This window comes from Fonsecaea erecta (genome assembly GCF_001651985.1).
Source record: "Fonsecaea erecta strain CBS 125763 chromosome Unknown Scaff3, whole genome shotgun sequence".
NCBI classification, from domain to species: Eukaryota; Fungi; Ascomycota; class Eurotiomycetes; order Chaetothyriales; family Herpotrichiellaceae; genus Fonsecaea; species Fonsecaea erecta.
The window spans coordinates 2,766,507-2,786,065 of NW_017387246.1; the positions used below are offsets into that span (position 1 = coordinate 2,766,507).

Genomic DNA, 19,559 nt, shown 5'->3' on the forward strand with positions numbered 1-19,559 from the left:
GTATAGGTATTCATGCCAAATTGTACAAGGTAGAACATTCCAGCCCGTTCACACAGGAGGCATTTGTATCAAGCTGTGAAGTTCATGTAAGTCGCGGAAAATAGAATCGCATCGGTCAGACAGAAACAAATAAATCGCCCCTAAGATTGAACTTAAAAGCAGCCGCGGATCTTCTGTCTATAAAATGGTCAACGACCTCCACCTTCCTTGACTTTTAAGTTCCACCTCACTCCACGGTGATGGAAGAGTTTCTGCCATGGCCAAAGCTCCCATTATATACTATACATCCACACTTTGCAGATGCTTGACGTTGATCTCATTTCCCAAGCCACTGGGCTCGGAAAATGAGGCAGACTGAGCCAACGGAGAGCTCTATCAGAGTCATTGTGCACTTATCATCACGGGATCCAAGAGGACTGTCTCAAGTGCCACGACGAATGCTGCAAGTTGTCAAGTCAACATCACCGCCACGTCAGTGGTGCAAGATACGAGAGTGGTGGAGGTAGCGGCTCACTCCTCGTTCTTCGCTGAAGGTGACAACAACGATGGACAGAATATCCAAGCTTCGTCCTCTGGCTTGGGACATACACCGACTTGGATTCTGCCCTGGTTTTGAAAATCTGTGAGTTGAACATCTTTGGGTGACTTCTCAGACAGTCCACATTTGCTTTATTCAAGATCCCGTTCCGCCTGCACCACTCTCTTTATGGCACAAACAACTCCTCTTTCTTCCACCAGTCTACGACGATAGAGACCTCCTTGGCCTGTCTTTCTAGCTTCCACCACCAAGGTCAAACAAAAATCTGCTTGATTTCAGCTGTCCGGGAAGTCTCAGAGCCATCTCGATCTCCGCTCAGATTCCGTTCACGTCGGCTCTCCTCAGACAAAATCATGGATCATCGCAAAGAACAAGAAACCGGGCGCCAGCGGATGCGAGACCTCTTCCAGCAGCGAGAACTGGACCGTGGGAGCCTCCATCACAAGCGAATATTCAAGACTCCGGAAGAAGAGGCCAAGGCGAAGCAGGCAGTGAGATTCACGCCCAACGCGCAGGCGAGGAATCTGCGAGAATTGACGGCCACTCGGGGACAAGCCCCAGCGTTTGACGAGGACATCTGGGACGGCGAGCGGCGTAGACCACCCACAAGCGACTCCGGTTCAGTCAGCCCTCGGACGCGTGTTGATCAAGATGACGGATGCGGTACTACTACGGGCAAGAACGGTGGTGGTGGCAACGGGGAAAAGAGCTCAGGCGGCGAAGGCAATCCCAAATCGCAGGCTTCTCAGACCGGGAATGTGAGCGACAAAAAGAATTCTCACAGTCGCACTGCGGCCGACAAGCAGAAGTCTTTTTGACACCCCCTTTATCCACAGTGAGTGAATCATTCACCTGCTCATCATTTTGTGGACAACGTAGATCTAACTCTGGACTTTAGCACGTTGCGTTTTCTACTTTACTGGCCTTCCTTGGACGTATCCGGAGGCATCTATAGCCGGCTCCTTAGACCTGTCGTCCAATCCGTTGATGTGCCCAAACATGTTGAGCATTACTAACCGCACTCTGCCTTTTTCAAAAGCCACCACTCAATCTTGAAAGACAAGGAACCCGAACACAGATCTCAGTCCTTCAGCTACCGGATGACCTCATCAAAGATACGAGGCTGCTTCTCTGCCTGTCTCAGCACAACGACTGCGCCTGAGCATTATTAGATTCCTTCCCGAGCGTTCAACGACATTTTTAGTTCAGGGGCGTTCAGCCTTGCCACTAACAACTCCCCACCGCCACCTAAAAGGAGGATACAACCATCGACCATGCGAGCATCAGCGTGTTTGGTGCTTTCAAGGACTGGTCCACCCTTTGGAACCGATGGTTGGAACTGAGGGTACAAACTAAGAGGGAGGAAAAAGGAGGCTTCTCTCATCGGTCTGGAAAAAGAGTTGGCATCTTAGGCACTTTGGAATAGACAGGAAAATGCAAATTCTTGGACCAAATCTTGCACCGTGCTATCTTGTCCCCTCTTGTCAAGCTCATGTTTCTGTTGCCTCGCCCTGCTTCGTTTCAGATCCGTTCTGTGCCTCCCACAATAGGTAGACAATGCTCCCAAAGCCTTCTTGTCTGTATCAGAAATCTCGCTGAGGCATCAAGGATGATTTCTATCATCCAAGTCAACCGACGAAAAAAGCCATTTGAGAACCCGCAAAATTCATTGCCACCATCTTCGGCATCTAGAAATACACGCCGACCAAAGACCGTGCCCATGCGACCCTTCGCACCCACCATATCATGCCAACCAGCGGGCGCCGCGGTAGAAAATGCGCAATGTGAAACGACATGGCCTTACCATGCCAGCCTTGCCCCATGAATCTGTGTCCACAATATCACCCTAGAAGTCGGGTCAGGTTTGGATGTGTTGCCATTGTCTTCCCGACGTCTAGTCTTCATGTTCATCCTCATGGTCGTGCTCCCTCTTCACGCCCCTCTTCTCATCTTTCTGGCCTTCCTCAATCATTCTCAGGAGGTCATTGACATAATCCCGTAATGTCCGACTTACACTCAACACATGAAAAAGGCCATATTTGTGAGCTCCAAACAACTTCTCATTCAGCCTGACACCCTCTCTTTCAAAGGGCTGACCATGCTTGTTGGCAAATCGCGCCAAATTCCGTAGAATCATAACGCTCATCCAGGGTATACCGCAGGGATGATTGGTTTGATCCATCGCTGTATAATGCCATTCGTGCTTCATCTGAACGGGATCTGGATCTTTGCTGTCCTGCGCCAGTTCGTGGATGATCTTGGATTGGTCACTAGCCGCCTGGGGGATGTGCATGCGCATATGAGGGCCGATCTCGCTGCTCTTCGTTATTGCAGATTTCCGTCCGCAATGTGTCCAGCGACAAATCCATGTTTGACCAGGTTGGGGCACAAACCGTCCCTCAGGTTTCTTCTCAATTCTCAGATGATCCGTCATAATGTGATTCCACAAAGTTTCACGTCTTGTATGCCAGACAGGACAGAGATTCCGTGGATTGACTCGACCACTCGGGTCCTGCATGTCAGGGCGAGACATATCCCACAGACATTTGAACAGAGGTCGGCCTTGAAGATCGACCAGGATCCTTCGTGGCTTGATCCCCTTAATGATGAACCTTGGGGTTGGCCCATTAATCACTTGAGCCTGCGCAGAGACGAAAGTATTTGAGACATTCTTAATGAAGTCAGCGGCAGGAACGGGGTTGTTTTGCGCGAATTTGCCCTGATATGCTTGCCAAATCGCGATTTGCGTGATGTCGTCCATCAAAGACTCTTCAAAGCAACACCGGAGCCATCTCGAGGAACGCTCCGGCTCGACGAATTGCAAAAGATGTGCATGCACCTCAGGGGGAATAATGGGGATTGTGGCGGGAATTGATGCCATCCTCGGCGAGGGTTTCGCCACGACGTTTTCTTCATGGGTGATTGACTGGTAAAGCAGAAGAGTTGTGAGGCGAGAAATGATGTTTGGTAGAAGATGGAATGCGTTTGAGAGTAGCTCTGTATTATTCTCTGGAATTGCGGTGTATTCATAGAGAAAATCAAGCGAGTTTTCGAGGAGCTCGATGTCATCGAGCAGGGTGAATGAGAACAATCGTTCCACGGTTGACAGAGGGACGTCAGTGAGACGGTGTGCATCGGCCATCTCGAGCCCGATTCTATTGATTGACCGCAAGGCCGAAATGATCATACTCCGGTCGTCGGATTCGAGGTATGGAAGGAGCGACATGTATAGCGGATCTTTGGGCTTCATTTCCCAGTATCTGGTGACTTGCTCAGTAACTTCGAGAACCGACTGTTTGTACTCGACAATTCTGGGTTGGTGTGGAAGCGAGAGGGCAATTGCGAGGAAGTCCTTGAACAAGGGAAATTTAGAGAGAAAAACAGCATTCTCTTCAAGAATCACCATATTGCGGAGGACGAGGACCGCTTCTTTCAACTTCTCCAATCTCTCGGAGAACTCGGCGGATTCCAAATCCTTATCCACGACCTTTGGGGTGACGGCCTGTATGCGTTCGAGCAAGTTTGATGTGCCGAAAGCCGCATTCAGGGTGTTGAGTGTTTGACCTTCCTCGTCTTCCTCGTAGCTGACCTCCCATTTGACGCCACAGATCAGTTGTGTAATCTCCAGCGCCTTTTCTAAAAGGGACTCGGCGAGGAAGGGAAATCCTTCAAACTTGTACTTGTCCCCCCGCTCATAGGACACCTTGACAAGATGGTGTAAAGCAAAGTCCTGCTCTTCTTGAACACCTGATCGCAGACCATAAAGGCACCTCAGGTAGATGTTTGGGCCATTCATCCCCGTCGGAATATGTGACTTGAGGTACTGCTGTGGTTCGAACGAAGGTCGGGGCGCGGCCATGGCTTTGGCATGCGCCTTGCGAGCGTAAAACATGGAATCATTCCCAGGAGTGATGACTTGTCGAAGAGTCAACGCAACAGGCTGTCGTGGCTCGTACTTATCAAACCAGTCAAAAGTTGAGCTGCGAGGATCATTTGAGGTGTGTGTGTAGGGCTGTTGTGGAGGCGGCGGAGCCGAAGGAGAGTCGGTCGCGCGGACGTTGCGAACGCGTGTAGGTGCAGTGTCCAGCTGGAACAGTTGGGTGCGTTTGGGGTCTTGTCGCAATTGGCCTGTGATAAGCGTGTCAATGGGAGGGGATGAGGTAGCTGTCAGGTGTCGGAACATACGAGTGGGATACCTGCTTGCGCTTCCCTGCTCTTCGGGTTCAGTCTTCTCCGCCTTGGGCGTCATCTGAACGTCCTCTTCGCCAGACTCTGCTTCTGTTCCTCCCGTGTCCGTCATGGCAAGCTCAAGGGCAGCCCGGTTGACAGGCACTGGGTAGTTTTCCAGAGTCCGTGTTCGCAGATCACCCCCTTTTGCACTGAGATCTTCGAGAATTTCCCGGGGCGGCGGCTCTTCTCCCCAGTACGTGGCAATCTCATACGCGCTTTGTGAGAGAAGGACATGTGTCAGCGAAGAGAACAGATCAGAGGGCAAAACTGTGTCTGGTGTTACTCACGCGAGATTCTTGTAATATACCGTTTTAAGTTGAAATGTCATGACGGCCTCATGGGTTTTGCCAAAGCCAAACTCCTTGACGAGAGTCCTCCATTTCATTCGTTCTGCAGACAAAGCATCATAGCCGCCTTTCTCCATGACCATTCTGTAAAGCCTATACAGGGAGATGGGGCGACCACTAACTTTGCCTTCGCGGTCGAAGGGGGTCCTATCTCGAGAAAGGAGGGTGTCAGCATCATGTCCTGTTGGTGGTCGCACAGGAGTCTCCTCGGTACGCACCCTCGCTTCTCATGGAAAGCCGCAAGATCCTTGAGAAACTCCTCCTCATCCTCGATCATCTTCCGGGGCGGGGCCGCCATGCTGGCCTTTGGGAGTTAACCGCAGTCGCGAGGGATCGCAGGGTCACCGGGTGATAGAGGTTGCGCCGGACGGGCTCATCGCGGTCGGGGGGTTTCAGAGAGGAGACAGCGAAGGGGGTCAGGAATCTCAAGGCCGAGAGATGAGGTGAATCTGGAGTGTGGCAGAGAATAAATTGACGCGATGCTGGCGCATTTTTGTCCTTTGCCCTTTGCAGTTGAAGCGGCCTTGACTTTTCTCGGCTCCCGCCGCGCGGATGGACATTTCCGACTGGCTGCATTGTCACCAGAGGCTAATAATAAAGCGGTACCTCTCCACTCCTCTCTGTCTTCTTCTTCGCTCCATCCTTCATGCCATTATATTCGATCGAGTATTCTATGTTCCTGGCGGTCTTTTCGTCTACCGATCATTGTCCAAGACACCCCTTCCCGTATCCCTCCGTGTGTAAGACATTGTCCTGTTGCATTTTCTGACAAGTGACGCCGCAATGCCTTCTCAAGGATCTCAAAGCTTCTCCCAATCATCTCCTTTGTGTCTTCCCTTGGCCAAATTTTCTTATGCAACTGTATCTGGTGAAGGCGTTGCTCCCATCCCGTGGCTTCATATCGGCAACAAGAAAGCTTTGTTCGCCATCTTTGAAACTAGCCCTGTTCAATTGGAAGATGGTCGAATTGAGCAAAGGCAAAAGTTCAAAGTCTTGCAAGATCCTGAAGTCATGGTATATGAAACCCGCTTCAGACTCGCCTCCGTTTCCGGGGGGCAGAACGCTCATCAGCTTACAGGAAGAGCTCGACCTCAATGCATTGTCGGTCGAGGCCCATCGTTCTCTCATGGAAAAACCAAAAGGCTCCATGTCCATCGACCCTGAAGTCAATATCGTAGTCCAGGTGCCTCTAATTGCCATCAAATACCCCTTGCCAAGTGGACAGGTGACAGAACTCCCATTTTTAAGCCTTCATTGCTCACCAGTCTCCAGATTCGGCGTTTTCAGATTCGCTTCTCCAGGAACGAAGACTACTATGAAGCGATGAAAATGCTTTCACGAGCAGATGTGCCTACCGTTGAGGCAGGCACCTTTCCAACTCGCAAACCACCACCAGCACCAAGATCAGTCGCCCGCAGCCTAGTAGCACCCAGCGATTCCGCTTCTCAAATGGGGCGATCAATACCTCGTCAGAGGGAACACCCGACAAATGATGACGCTCTCTCACTGTTTCGGCCAGTCCCCACGGTCATGTCCGCAATGCCTCCTCCACAGATGTTTCCGGTGCCTGCACAAGGAGGAAAGTATTCTTTGAGTGTGCGGCCACCGCCTGATGGGGACTTGCGCACAGCCCAGGCGCCGGATCTTCAGCCTGCATATCCCAAATCTAATATTTCGCTCAGCACCGCCACTACTCTTGTTCCCGGCGGACAGCGGCTCACGTTCCGTGCTGTGCAAGACCAATCGGAGCCTGAGGGTCTCGGTGACATACGCAACGGGCAGTCGACCAGAGCATCTCCTCCGCGCCCTGGGTTTGAAACCTCTCGGCGGGATATAGGTCTAGGACTTCGTGGAGGGCAGCTAGCACCGACAGTCACACGATCCGAAGTCAATAGTCACAGCCACTCCCAACTTGGTCGTGGAAATGGCGATGTCGGCAGTGGAAAAGGCCAAAGTGACAGGCACCTCACAGGTTTGGAAGTAGACTCGGTGCTTACCGGGACTACCACAAAAGGCAAGGGAAAGAGAGCCGCGACTAACAAGACCACAAAGACTCCAGTAGCCAAGAAGCCCCGACCTGCTGCATCACGCAAGACGAGTACAACAAAGCAAGCAGAGGATAAACGTGTGCCGACTGTGGATGAACTACTTCAACAACCGGGCTACAGCTTGCTCCCGAATACTACGACCGTTGGAGCCCCCTGCAATCCACGTGTGGAAGATTATACAACCGAACTCGTCCAGACAAGAAACCTGGAAATTGCGGAAACAGACTACGAGGCAGACCAGCTTCAAACTCAGGGTAGTCCATTCCTTGGTAGCACAACGAACAGGCACATGACTCGCTCTGTATCTCGAGCCCTTTCGTCAATTCCGTTGCAACACGCCAGGGAGAGCGGGGGACGGGTCCACCAAGCTACCCTTCCACCATGTACACCGGCAGACCAGATCATGAGCAGCCCTGCGACGCCAGCGTCACCAGTCACCCAGACACACACCTCCGCACCCCCTCAGCCTACGTCTCTTTCAGAAACTAGCTCCAACACGCGAGTACCACAGTCTTCAGGAGCACCTCCGGTAACCGACAGCGCCCTGCTCGCCGTCGCACAGCAGTGCCTTTCCACCGACCCTGCCTTCGACCTTTCCTCCGCCAAATCTCGCCTAGACGCGTGGCTCAAGCTCCCCGAGCCGGCGCGTGCGTTGGCACTGAGGGCTTATTTCTGCGACTTGGTCATGACCGAGGGGTTCAGCCAGTTGTGCAAGAGCGTGGACATGTTCTGGGAAGGCGCAGTCCTGGAGGGGAAGATGATGATGATGACGGCAGCACGGGCGGCGAATGAAGGGGTTGAAGAGGAAGATTAGATTTCTACACCCATAGACTGAGGAATGAGCCCGTGGGAGACGAAAAGGTAAGATGGGTAACTGGACCAAAAGCGACCAAGAAAAAAAATGTTTGAAGAATGAGAAAGGGAACCGGGAATAAGAGACAAGGGCGAAAAAGAAAGGATGAGAATCCAAAATTTGGGGAGGTACGCCGCACACAAGTCGGTCAATCAGTCTGCGCATGCAACAAGGGATCTCAAAGTTACAAAAGAAGCTCGGCCCGGAGGATGCACTGGTTTTGATTTCAGGCCGCCGTACAGCTTTTTCAGACCGGTTGTCCATGTGAATGTAGGTTTGAGCTTGTAAAAGGAAAACGGTAATACATACTCGGAACAGTGTTGCCCTTGCTCGGAGCTTATGGGTGGTTGTTCGAAGCTGGCTCTCAGACTACGGCAGTGACATGGAACTCAAGATCATACAATAGAAGAAACATAGATGTCACGCACAGAATAGAAGCATAACAAAGTCAGTGGACAACAGTGTATTCATGTTGGAGTCCTTTCCTTCCAAGCTATCTATCCGTGTTGTAGGAAGTGCTACTCTGCCTCGATGAATCTCTTAAGGCTGACGCTCGTGGCGAAGCCGGCTGCTCTCGTGAGTCACAAAGTGAAAGCGCAGACCGCATCGCCCTCTGCCAGCTAGGATATGCCAATGAATGGCGAAGATGAAGAGCGATACCCTAGTGTCGTCCGGTTTCTCCTGATGCTTCACCGCCCGCCCAGACGCCTGTGACAGCTACAAATAGCCTGTCAAAGTATTTGAACAGTGAAAAAAGAGACCCATATTACTCAACACAGATACGCTAGGTCGGAGAAAAAAGCACAGCAACCAAGAAATACATTGCTTGACAGCTGATTCGAGAGAAGAGCGAGAGCTTGCTGAAGCGAGAGATCAACAATTGTGAAAAGGTCGGAGTTTTGAATTGGTCTGGATTTTTGTTCCATTTTTAGCCGTTGAAGGGTGCTCTGCTCGTGGAGAGCCCCGTTTTTGAGACTTTGACAAGTACACATAATGGGTGTTGGAAAGTAGAAAAGAAAAAGGGCGGTCAGCTGTCTGGACCAAGCCGCCGAGGCAGTGTCGTCGTCTCCAAGCTCCAAGGTTGAAGATCGTCTTAAAACAGTAAAGAAAAGTGTCATGCGCTAGGTTGCTCCAACCAGGACTCTGTTCCCAAAGCAATGCCCACTCGCTGGTATAGCACAATGATGGACACACAAAGAACAGGTAGGAATTCCAGGGGCTAGCTCGAAAAGAGCTCAAGAAGTGAACATCGCTAGCAGGTCGCGTCCAAAGCTCAACTTATCCGAAGCCCAAAATGATCCCTGGAACATGATGTGACACCGCTGCCAACGCCGGGCTAAAACGCGAGTTAAGTTGAGAAGAGAGAATGCCGTCAATACGAAAGCATTCGATGGTTGCGAGTGCGCAGGGCGTCAACCCCAGGCCTTGGCCCAGCAACAGGGGTATACTGGAGACCCATGTCGAGGTCCATGTCGCTGTCCAGGGTCCTTCTGCCCATAGCAGTAGGACTGGAGTCAAGAGAAGGTGAATGTTGGCCAAAGGCAAAGGTCTGCGCTCGGAGAAGTTTGGATCGTTGTTTCACTTTCCCGAGACCGCGCTCGCAGTCAAGAACATGTTCTTTTGCATCCATTTCGACATAATTCTGGGGGTAACATCGTGATCGATAATCCTTGAAAAACGTGCTATAGCCGCCATCTAATATGTAGGCTTCAGGGTATGTGAGTGCCGGGTAGCGATCAGCATTGACAGCCCGGTCTTTGTTGCGGATGTATTTGGCCATCAGAGGTGCTCGATGGGCAGAATATTCACAGTGAAAGATAAGAAGAGCCCTGGGGGTCGGCTCGACGTCGAAAAGCTGGGCTGACAATTTCTCTTTGTCGTTGAAATTTACAGCACCTTCAATGTGGCCGCCGTCAAACTCGTACTCGAACCGGCAGTCGATAATCACTCGCTTCTCGTATAGATGATCGAAACGACCATCTAGGACTGAGACCATTGTCTCCTTTGTTATTCTAGGTAGACAACCTGTTTCACCTTCCGGCGTGAAGTGGGGTAGCTGAGGCACATGAGATGCTTCAACATCCATAATGGAAGGTAACAATGGTGGAGGGCTGAGTTGTTCTTTTTCTTGCTTCATTATGTCCTCCGGGTGTTCGAACATGCTCAGAGATCGTCGGAACTGCTTTCGAGGTCTGACAAGAGGATTGGAAGATTTTCTCATATGGGTCCCAACAGGAGATCCGTTACGAGACGAATATCCAGATCCAGCCAGACTTGGGCGGGATCTTGGGGGGGCAAAGGCTGGCGCACCTAACCTCGGGGCCACCTTCTCCTGACCGGGCGAGTCTGCAAATATCTCCGACAGAGACAGCGAGGACGACGTGGCAGGTTTGCTCGAATAGTTGCCATTGCCGAATTTGAACGGTGGTAATTGACTTTCAGGTGCAGGTCTCTGGGGCAGATTGCCAGTACTGTAGCCCTTAGCTCTGGTTAATGTAGGTCGTAAGAATCCTTGTTTCCGTCTGTCTTGAGGGAGGTTGATCTGGAATGACTCGGTGGGCGAACCGCAAGACGGTGAGGGTATCGACAACAAAGAAGTATCGGAGGGCGTCAGGTCTGGTGTTGGTGACTGGAGCTCTATTGCCACTGTGCAAAATGGCATTTTGTGTGGTAAGGGTGAGATGTCCAGGTCCATATCCATTGTATCATTTGGTGCGGGCGAGGAAGACGGTATGGGAGGCGTCGTCAGGTGTCCTTTTTTGCAATGTCAACCAAGAAACTCGTGCACCCACAGCGATCCTTTTTACTTACTCTGGCCGTCCTGTGCAAACAAGCTGTTGGGAAAGAGTGACCGCCGTGGAGTAGGTACTTGCGGACTGGACAATCGTTAGCACCGAGATCAATGGCTTCTTTCGTTAAAGAACTGCAGACAGACCTCTGGTCAATGTGGAAATTTTGTGAAAGGTCAGCAGCCAGGCTGGCCGTGGGCGAAGACCCTCGAACCGACTTGAGGCTGAAGTAATCCGGTTTTGGCTTCTTCATTGACAGATCTCTGAAATTGAAGCTGTTCGTGGCAAAGGATTTGGCAGCCGCGAACGAGGCAAAGGATGTAGGGGCATCCGCTCTATAACCACCGCAGTGGCCTAAGAACGCCGGAGGCTGCATAGCAGCCAACGGTGATGAAGCCTCAATCATGTTGTCGAATAATAAGACCTTGACTCAAAATGCTGCCTCTTATATTCCCATTGACAAGCCACCCTTCCAGAAGGTCGTCGAGGAACGGCGTCAGAGAAGGCGCTGTTGATTTGGATCTCGTCTGAAAAATGCGGGTAACACAAGGACGTCGGCGTCGAAATCTCGGTGGAGGTGGATAGGGATCCTGGCCAGTCGGTGGCAACTGAGGCTTGAGCAGATTGATACCGGGTCGTTTCTAAGGATTCATACTGCTTAGAGATCCGGGGGCTCGTGGGAATGTATGCGGTCGACTGTCCCTCTGCCCGTGATGGTCCAGGTGGGGATGGGCGAAAGGCCAACACACAATGGAGAGAGGCAGACCACCGAGCAGGAGCCTCTTCTCGCACTGACAGGAGACAGAAGACTGAGAAGAAGCGTCCGACCTGCAGCTCGGTGGCTTGAAGGAGGGGAGAAGGAGAGCTTTAAGGCCGGTGCAAAGTCAGGTCCGTGTTGTTGCTGGGCAGCATTGAAGTTGGAGAAGTGGGCGGGCGACGGTGGGAGCAGAATCAGCTTAGCCGGGCTCGCTGGGAGCACTGCAGTCTGCAAGGTACAGAGACCAAGAGCCCCAAAGGGCCTAGAGACGCACTGCGGGGCCCGCCTTTGAGAGTTGCTGCGAATCCAGAAGTCTGGTTGGCACCGAACAACGGCTTGGCTCTGGCACTGGCACTGACACTGACAGCCGCTGGAGGCGCTGCACGATCCCTCCTATAGATGGGTCGAATAATCAAGTATGATTACCACCAGGAAGTTACCGTTCGAGACGCACGCACGCACGCACATGTTCCCTCTCACACAGACCAGAAGCCCGGGTGGCGAGGTTCGAGAGCGCGATTCAATACGAGTTCTCGTAATGTACGAGGTACGGGGATCGGTAACCGCCTATTGAACTCACATACCTAGGGGAGCTCAGCTGCGCCCGCCCCGACGCCTGGGGGTATCGCCCATTCCTGCATAACCTTCTTGCCCTAAGCCCACCAGGTTGCCTATGGCTCCACCTCCACAGGCCACCAGGGCCCCAGTCTAACAGGTCAAGTTTCTGTGCCTGGAGCCTCACTGTGGGCGACCTGCCCCAAGGCCTACCTATCGTCACCCGGAAGACTTGAACAAACTTCGTCGTCGTCCGGACTTTCTCCACCTTAGCTGCAACACCAAGCTTGTTCCAAGTTCTCTCGTTTTATCACACAACCACTCAGCGCCATCCACTCGACGACTCTATACCAAGCTGTCCATGCAGACGATGTCATAGCTTTGATACCTCCCTCTGATCGGCTGATCGCCCTACGATAGTCAGGTCCATGGACGGGTCGCAATATCCCATCCCGTATCTGGATCTTGACCGAAAATCTTTTCATGAGTTCATGTCCATAGCGCTTCGCGAACCTGTCCTCACCAATGCCTCCTCGTCAATTTGATGACAAGATGGGGACCCTTCCCACCTGGGCGCGAAACTTCATCTCCTCAAGCTAATGCCCTGTTAGGAAGGCTAAAGAACTTTCAGCGCATCCTGCAAGCCTCCAGACCCTCCATCTTTCAGCAGGACCGACAAGGTTCATGCGCCATGACGCGAGGTTGCCCCGTGCAATAACCGACCACTATCGGCCTATCATATCTGCGAGAGCTGCACGTCAGAGACGCTGTGCTCTGTTTTTGTCCTCTAGTCTCGTTTCTCCATGACATCGCGGTCAAGCCCATTGATCTTGATACCGATAAGTCCGACCCTTCCGGGCACTATGTTATTGCTTCAAGCTAAAGGGCGCGTGCGGAAATCAGGTGGTCATTCTTGAGCATCAGGCTGACCTACACGATGTGGAAAAGCACGGATCAATACGAGATGAGCGGCAGGCCTGGACACTCTTGCTGATCGTTATTCTTAGACTTTTCAAGCCGCCTTCCAAGCATTCCAGAGTTCCCTGGTGGATTTTACGTTCATACTATAGGAGTTCACATGACAGCATTTGGATAAACATCAATTCCTCTGTTTTATTGCGGCGCAGTACGAGTATTCACGTGGGTGCCACCAGAAGGACACTTTCCCCTCTGGTCATCAGTCGATGGATTGCGCCATCCTCTGTCCTTATCATGGTTGGTCATCAGCGCCGCTCGTACCTTGTCCACTTCAAGCATGGCTTAAGGCCCTAGGGTGCTTCATCTTCTCGGCTGTGGCTGTTGTCCCCGGAGACACCGTGCGAATAAGGCATGTCTTTACGCAAACCTCGCAAGGCTCAGCACAGAGTTCAAGCGACCTTTTCGCCCTTCAATTGGAACGGAATCCTTCGCACCGTGAACCACCGGCCGCTTGCAAGGACAGAGTTGAAGCACCTTCTGTCGAGCTACATAGGTCCTTGTTTTCGGCAAGCTTGTTTCACACTAATCAAGATTGTTATCGGCTAGGGCGTTGAACCACCTATCCCCCACAGTGTCCGCTCGAGGACGGATCTCAATCAACACCTCGACATGATGGATATTCGCCGACCTGCGGACCATCCAGACGCTTTCCTACGTCATTTATTAATGGATTGTCGTTGTGGTTTCTTGGTTTTCATACTGATTCCGGATGTCAGAACCGGGCAAGCTGCTTTGAATCGAAATTGTTTCTTACAGTCCCCAGTAAACACGCTCTCTCACCCGTTCTGGTGACGCAGCCATGCGGCCCGTTTTAAGGCTGACAGAGGGGCACCAGGTGCACTTCTTGGACGAGTCTATCGAGATGACAGGCAGTTCCCCGCTTACTGCGACACGACCATGCACGGAGATTTTCCTGGTGTGACTTGCTGTGCAGCTCCAGTGTTGCTTCCTGCAACCGAGCTCGCACAGAGGGCCCAACGCGATCTCCGATCACCACCGTGGCCTGAATTATTCGTGGAGCTCGAACGATTGCTTCAATAATCATCTCAGCCGAATGCTGTCTCGATCAGAATACTGCTCGAGTGGCATGGGCACCCCGCGAGTTCGGCGATTGTACCATGGACTGAAGTAAGTCATCTGGACTATGTTGAACATCTCACCGGGGGACGTGTCTGCCAAGAATAAATATCAACAATGAGCGCGTTCAAGTCGCCTGTCCACGTGATTCAATCGGCAGATGCGGACATTGCCTTGACTAAACTGTTAATTACAGCGTCCTGACTCCAGAAGGAAAGAAATATGGCTCTCAACCCAGTAGTGAAAGCCAGCCGTTGACCGGCAAGTTCATGATGTAACAGGTATCGCCCCGATTCCCGGATAGCTGCTCCAGACGTCGAGCATTATTGTGGCGTTCTATACAGCGTTACAGCCTTGCCCGTGAGCAACAACGTTTTTCTGCAATATATCCTCGAGAAGCTTTCATACTCAAGGATATTGCAGCTTGAACACGTGGGTCTATCTTGACATTGGATCCCAGAGTTTGCACATTCGTCGCCACCGGCGTCATATATTCCAAAAGAATGTCTGGCGGTGTGTGCTCTACAAGGATACCAGGGTGCCAGGGATGCTCAATTGGTAACCCTGGGAAGAAATATTATTATTATTAGATCATATAACATATTTGACGAACGCATGATCGCACGGCTCACACGACCATCCCGCATAGTACTGGGCGATCAGCACTGTCAATCTGCAGATTGCCAACCCGGGAGAGGGTCGAAGAATGCCATGCCAATTTCCGAACAAACTCAATTCTATCTGCACAGGAGTGAGTACGGAAAGCAGCTGCCAAGCTCGAGTTATACGTGGGCGGCCAAAACAATGGTTGCAAGCTATTTAGCATGTGCCGCAAGCTTACTGTTGTAGGTGTGGTACTCCTACGGGCACAGTCAGCTTAGACGACTGGAACAGCTGAAGAGTCTTGAAGTCGTTTCATTGTTGGCTCTGACGTTGAAGTCGGGCCCTGGAAAGGTCTCTTGAACCATCCGCTCTCTATTCTACCTGCCATGGATGAACCGACAGTCCTAGTGTACTAATATCTATTCCGTGTCGCTTGAAATCATCAATTTGTCGTGCCGCGGCGCTAGGAGCTCCAGTCAGCAGAAGGCTTGTCAAACTTTGTGAATTGACATACGACGACTCTCTCCCATTCAGAAATAGCCCTCGAATAGCCATCTCAACTTCTCCAGTGCCTTCTCTCCACGTCCCTCAGGGTAGGTGCTGACGCCAAACTTCCTTGACTCGGCAAGATGCGTGGCTCGGACAAGGCTACTATGTTCTTCTTTGGAGAGCTCGTCCAGAACGGCAGCGATAAACCGGCGGGCGTTGACGGCGTTGGCACGCATGTGGCCCATGACCATCTCGACTGAGACGTCGCCATGGACGTCGTGCCAGCACTGTTATGCATTAGACAAATCAGGCAGCGTATTGCGCAGGAATGTCGAAGATATGATTTCGGGAGTGGGGATGTTTGAACGTCAACATGAAATGCTGGTGGAATGGGACGTACATCATAGTCTGTGCTCATCAGGATAACCTGATAGGCAATCTCAGCTTCCGCAGCGAGCTTCGCTTCTGGTAAGGTTGACATGTTGATCACCGTGCCGCCCCATGAGCGATACATGTTTGATTCGGCGCGCGTGCTGAATTGTGGCCCCTCTGCAAGTTGAGAAGAGAGACAGTCAGCCTTGCCAAAATAGACCTCGTTCTCAAGGTGCAAGCTTGAGAGCTCTGACGCTATATCGAGCACAAGTTGCCCCTGTCACAGCAGTGTATTCCGGCAGATGCGATTACAGACGATTAGCTGCACCATCTCAATCGCCCGCTGTTGGACTGTCCTTGCATCCTCGAATCCTCTTACCTCAAGCCACTCGTTTCATCACGCATGGCATTGGCAAAGTCTCGCGGAAAGGAATGCATACTTGGCATGCAACCTCCAGAGATGGCAGAATGGAAGAGGAAGAAAACCTACCCATCACAATCAAGGTCCCTTTATCATGTAAGACCACCCCGTCTCCCTCCAAACTATGGCCGCACCGCCTCACCACGTCCCCTACCTTTTTATCGAAAGGATCGGCGAAGGGGATGTGACAAACCACACCTTCCTCGAAGAAGGTCCATGGCCGGACCCCCTTGGTCCGGTCAATAACCTGATCGGGGACGACAAAATCCCTTGGCTTAACTTCCTCGGCCAAACTGCCTGCCGCAGAAAAGGCGACGATACATCTCACGCCGATATGACGCAAGGCGGCGATGTTCGCACGAGAGGGGACCTCGTGGGGCGCGAGGGCGTGGTGTGGACCGTGGCGAGCCAGGAAGGCGATGGGGATGGGTTTGCCGGTGGTTGGGGAGGGGTGTTCGAGGATAGTGATAGGCGAGGATGGCGAGCCCCAGGGCGTGTTGACGGTCAGTACCGCGGCCTTGTGAAAATCAGGCAGATGCTCCAGCCCGGTGCCACCTATCACCGCGATGTTCACGGGACCTGGGAGGGAAATACACCACGGTCAGCTGCCAGTACTTACAATGACATCGGAAGGGTAAGACAAGTGAGTGTCAAAGTAGAGGCAGACCTGGATATGTGGTCGGGGTTTGGTCTAGTTCGACTTGGACCTCCATTGATATTGATATCGACCTCGGCGTCTGCTAGGGATGTGAAATCGGCGAGAAAACGATGGCAATAAGACTGTAGCCCTGTGTCCAGGATCCCTCTGGAAAAATTCGAGTGTGAAATACCCGGGAACGATGTCAGCCTCCAGCTGGAAAAGGCAAAGGAATTCGGCAAACAGCGAAGTGGGCGGCTCAGATGTGACACCTGAATCTCAAGTACGAGCAAGTCGAAGGGGATCGATCTCAAGCTGGTGTTTTTCCCCCCAAAGAGTGGCTAGACGTCCACTAAAGAGTGATAATAGTAAGTTATGTAGTAATACGTGGTGGTTCTCCAATGGAGGCAGTTGTTCTGAAAAAGTCGAAACGCACGTTGATAGACGCAATTGGTGGCATCGGATGATCGGAGCAACATTTCACCGAGTCAGATTCCTGGGACCGTCGCACAAAATTGCGCCATTCCATCTCTCTGTTCTGTTCGTTGCAGCAATGACGGCTACGGGTCCAGGATCTTTTGGCTATACCTCTTTCTTATGACAGAACCAAAGTATTGATCTTGCCGCTGCTGCAGTGCTGACGCCCACATTCGGCAAAAACACTGAGCATCCAACCAAGCTGCCATCCGGAAAATCAAATTAAATTCCGCGTCCACCAGCTCTTTCAAGGCTGAGCAATTCCTTCCATCCTCATTCGTACCCAGATGTGACATTATTGGGATATCTCTTAGCAGCAGCATGTTCGAGGTGCCAGATGCAAAAAGGTAGCTTTCCTCTGGAGATCTGCCCATCAGGTTGCTGACCCCAAGAAGGGTGAAAAGATCGGATCTTTTCCGAGACGATGATGACGCTCCAGGCTCTCGGGGATCGAGTCGGTCTGTGTCGCCAGCAAGATCCGTGGAAAACGAGGAAGAGGGTATTTTGAAAGCAAGCTATGGCTTCGAATACGACTTTGTGGCACCAAACCCATCGTTACGGACATCGACTCTCGCACCAAGCAAACCGGCACCGGACGTCAACCTAGAGGAGGAAGATCAAGAATTCGAGTTCCGCCTGTTCACATCCACCTCGAAACCGACCGTCCGGCCCTCTCAGCCCGATGTGCCCGTCGCAGACTCAAAAATCAGGCTCTCACGGACCCCAGAGCCTGCTGAGCTCGCCGACTCATTGTCCTTGGAGAGAGCACACTTTCTTCGTCCTAACCGGCCGGACTCGTACTATTTCACCTCCGCACTTCCAAAGGAGACCATTGAAGCGTTGAGGTCACAGTATGCAGACGTTGCACTGTCAACCTCCGAAGTTCTCTGCAGGGCAGAATCAACCAAATGGCCTGGATCTGCCCTGCCCTGGCGTCTGATTCATGTGGAACTCCTCGATAAAAGCCACCGATTTCAGGGTGTGGCTCAATCCGCCGTGTCTGCTATGGGCACTAGAGACTCCAGTTCCCACATGTCCCAGCCTCGCCCCAAAAGACCATCGAAGAAACGTCGCATCCTCCTCCGGCGCCGGCTGGCTCTGCGACAGGAACTCGCTGCCCAGGCAAGGGTAACGGAGGAGACGGAGAAAGAGAAGCGCACGCGACGGAACCGGGAAAAGAAAGTGAAACGGAAAGAAAGGGAGAAAAGGAAGAAGATGGAAGCGCCCGAAGGCGAGGGTGAGCTTGCTGGTGGCGAGGAAGGTAAGGGTCATGAGAGAGGCGAGGGAGAGGATCTCATTGCCGCCGAGGAACGCGATCTCAAAGCCGGAGGCGATATCAAGGCGCAAAGTGGGCGGGAGGGAGAGACCGGATCAAAAAGGGGCTCGGCTATCAGACCACCAGATTTGGCGGCAACCACGAAAAATGCTGCTGTTGCTGCTGCACTGTCGACAAACGCGTCTCAATCCTCAGCACCAACACGAAGAGCTCCTACGTCAAGAGCCCCAACCACGGCCGCACCAGTGAACCCCGCGGCTCGACATATCGGACGAGGAAGGTGACCTAGTCTATACGTTACGCTCGTGCTGCGACCGGTATAACTTGGGGCCCGACCAAGACGACAAGGTTGGCGGATGGCTCGCTTGCGCCGACGCCGTTGATATCTCCTGTCGAGCTTCACCCGAGCTTCGCCCAGCGCATCATCCTTGTCAACTGAGGAACTTATACAGTCCCTCGGCAACGAGGCAGGCCGCCTCGCAGTTAAGCCACTGGAGCGAGACTTGGCGGTGGATGTGGTGGAGGTGGTAGCGGCATTGGGGGGTTGCTTAAAAGAACCACGTCGTGGGCACTTTGTAGAAGCATTCCAACCGCGCCACCAGGCACCTGCGGCACGACGGCTTCTCCTCGCCGCACTTGATGCGGCGGGTCTTGCAGTTCACACAGCCGGTCTGCGTCTTGGGTGGCTCTCGTCACTGTCGACGAGCACCGACATGGCCGATATCATGGGAAGGAGAGTGGTTGTCGTGGACAACTTTGGGTTTGTTCTGCGATCAGATTCTCCGTCGGGATGTCAAAAGAGCAATCAAACCCAGGACGGGCCAGCGTGATGCTGACTTTGCGAGAAAGCAATGACGAAGAAGGCGTGTCTGTGCCGACTTACCAGGTATCGAGCGACACCACACCGGCAATGCCACCTGGGGCCTTCTTTTCTACCACAACAAAAGAAAGATCCCTTCCCACAGTGCTTTGGTCTCGTTGCTACACCCTTGCTCCTCCTTTTTCTTGTCCCTATTGTTTGTTCCTACTCGCTGCCGCCACGGCCCGATCACAGCTCCTCTGTCGGTCTCGTGGTGCAATGATGCCGTAGCTGCTGGGGAATTGACTCGGTT

General features: G+C 52.4%; 6 protein-coding genes across 6 annotated transcripts; 3 read left to right on the plus strand and 3 right to left on the minus strand.

Annotated features, from left to right (window-relative positions):
- Positions 1-891: 891 nt before the first annotated feature.
- AYL99_04252 (hypothetical protein) lies at positions 892-1,356 on the plus strand (the record flags this gene model as incomplete). Its single annotated transcript, XM_018835766.1, has 1 exon — positions 892-1,356. The coding sequence occupies one exon, from the start codon at positions 892-894 to the stop codon at positions 1,354-1,356; it is 465 nt and encodes a 154-aa protein (XP_018695416.1).
- A 1,076-nt stretch (positions 1,357-2,432) lies between these two features.
- Positions 2,433-5,413, minus strand: AYL99_04253 (hypothetical protein; the record flags this gene model as incomplete). The annotated part of the gene is made up of 4 exons (XM_018835767.1): positions 2,433-4,666; positions 4,724-4,983; positions 5,056-5,262; positions 5,334-5,413. 4 exons carry the CDS (start codon positions 5,411-5,413, stop codon positions 2,433-2,435), a joined length of 2,781 nt encoding a protein of 926 aa, XP_018695417.1.
- Positions 5,414-5,898: 485 nt separating this feature from the next.
- On the plus strand, positions 5,899-7,977 carry AYL99_04254 (hypothetical protein; the record flags this gene model as incomplete). Its single annotated transcript, XM_018835768.1, has 3 exons — positions 5,899-6,129; positions 6,194-6,340; positions 6,388-7,977. 3 exons carry the CDS (start codon positions 5,899-5,901, stop codon positions 7,975-7,977), a joined length of 1,968 nt encoding a protein of 655 aa, XP_018695418.1.
- A 1,411-nt stretch (positions 7,978-9,388) lies between these two features.
- Positions 9,389-11,211, minus strand: AYL99_04255 (hypothetical protein; the record flags this gene model as incomplete). The annotated part of the gene is made up of 3 exons (XM_018835769.1): positions 9,389-10,770; positions 10,828-10,892; positions 10,952-11,211. The coding sequence occupies 3 exons, from the start codon at positions 11,209-11,211 to the stop codon at positions 9,389-9,391; spliced, it is 1,707 nt and encodes a 568-aa protein (XP_018695419.1).
- A 4,094-nt stretch (positions 11,212-15,305) lies between these two features.
- On the minus strand, positions 15,306-15,778 carry AYL99_04256 (S-methyl-5'-thioadenosine phosphorylase; the record flags this gene model as incomplete). The annotated part of the gene is made up of 2 exons (XM_018835770.1): positions 15,306-15,551; positions 15,665-15,778. 2 exons carry the CDS (start codon positions 15,776-15,778, stop codon positions 15,306-15,308), a joined length of 360 nt encoding a protein of 119 aa, XP_018695420.1.
- A 403-nt stretch (positions 15,779-16,181) lies between these two features.
- Positions 16,182-18,731, plus strand: AYL99_04257 (hypothetical protein; the record flags this gene model as incomplete). Its single annotated transcript, XM_018835771.1, has 2 exons — positions 16,182-16,657; positions 17,567-18,731. 2 exons carry the CDS (start codon positions 16,182-16,184, stop codon positions 18,729-18,731), a joined length of 1,641 nt encoding a protein of 546 aa, XP_018695421.1.
- Between the last annotated feature and the right edge of the window lie 828 nt (positions 18,732-19,559).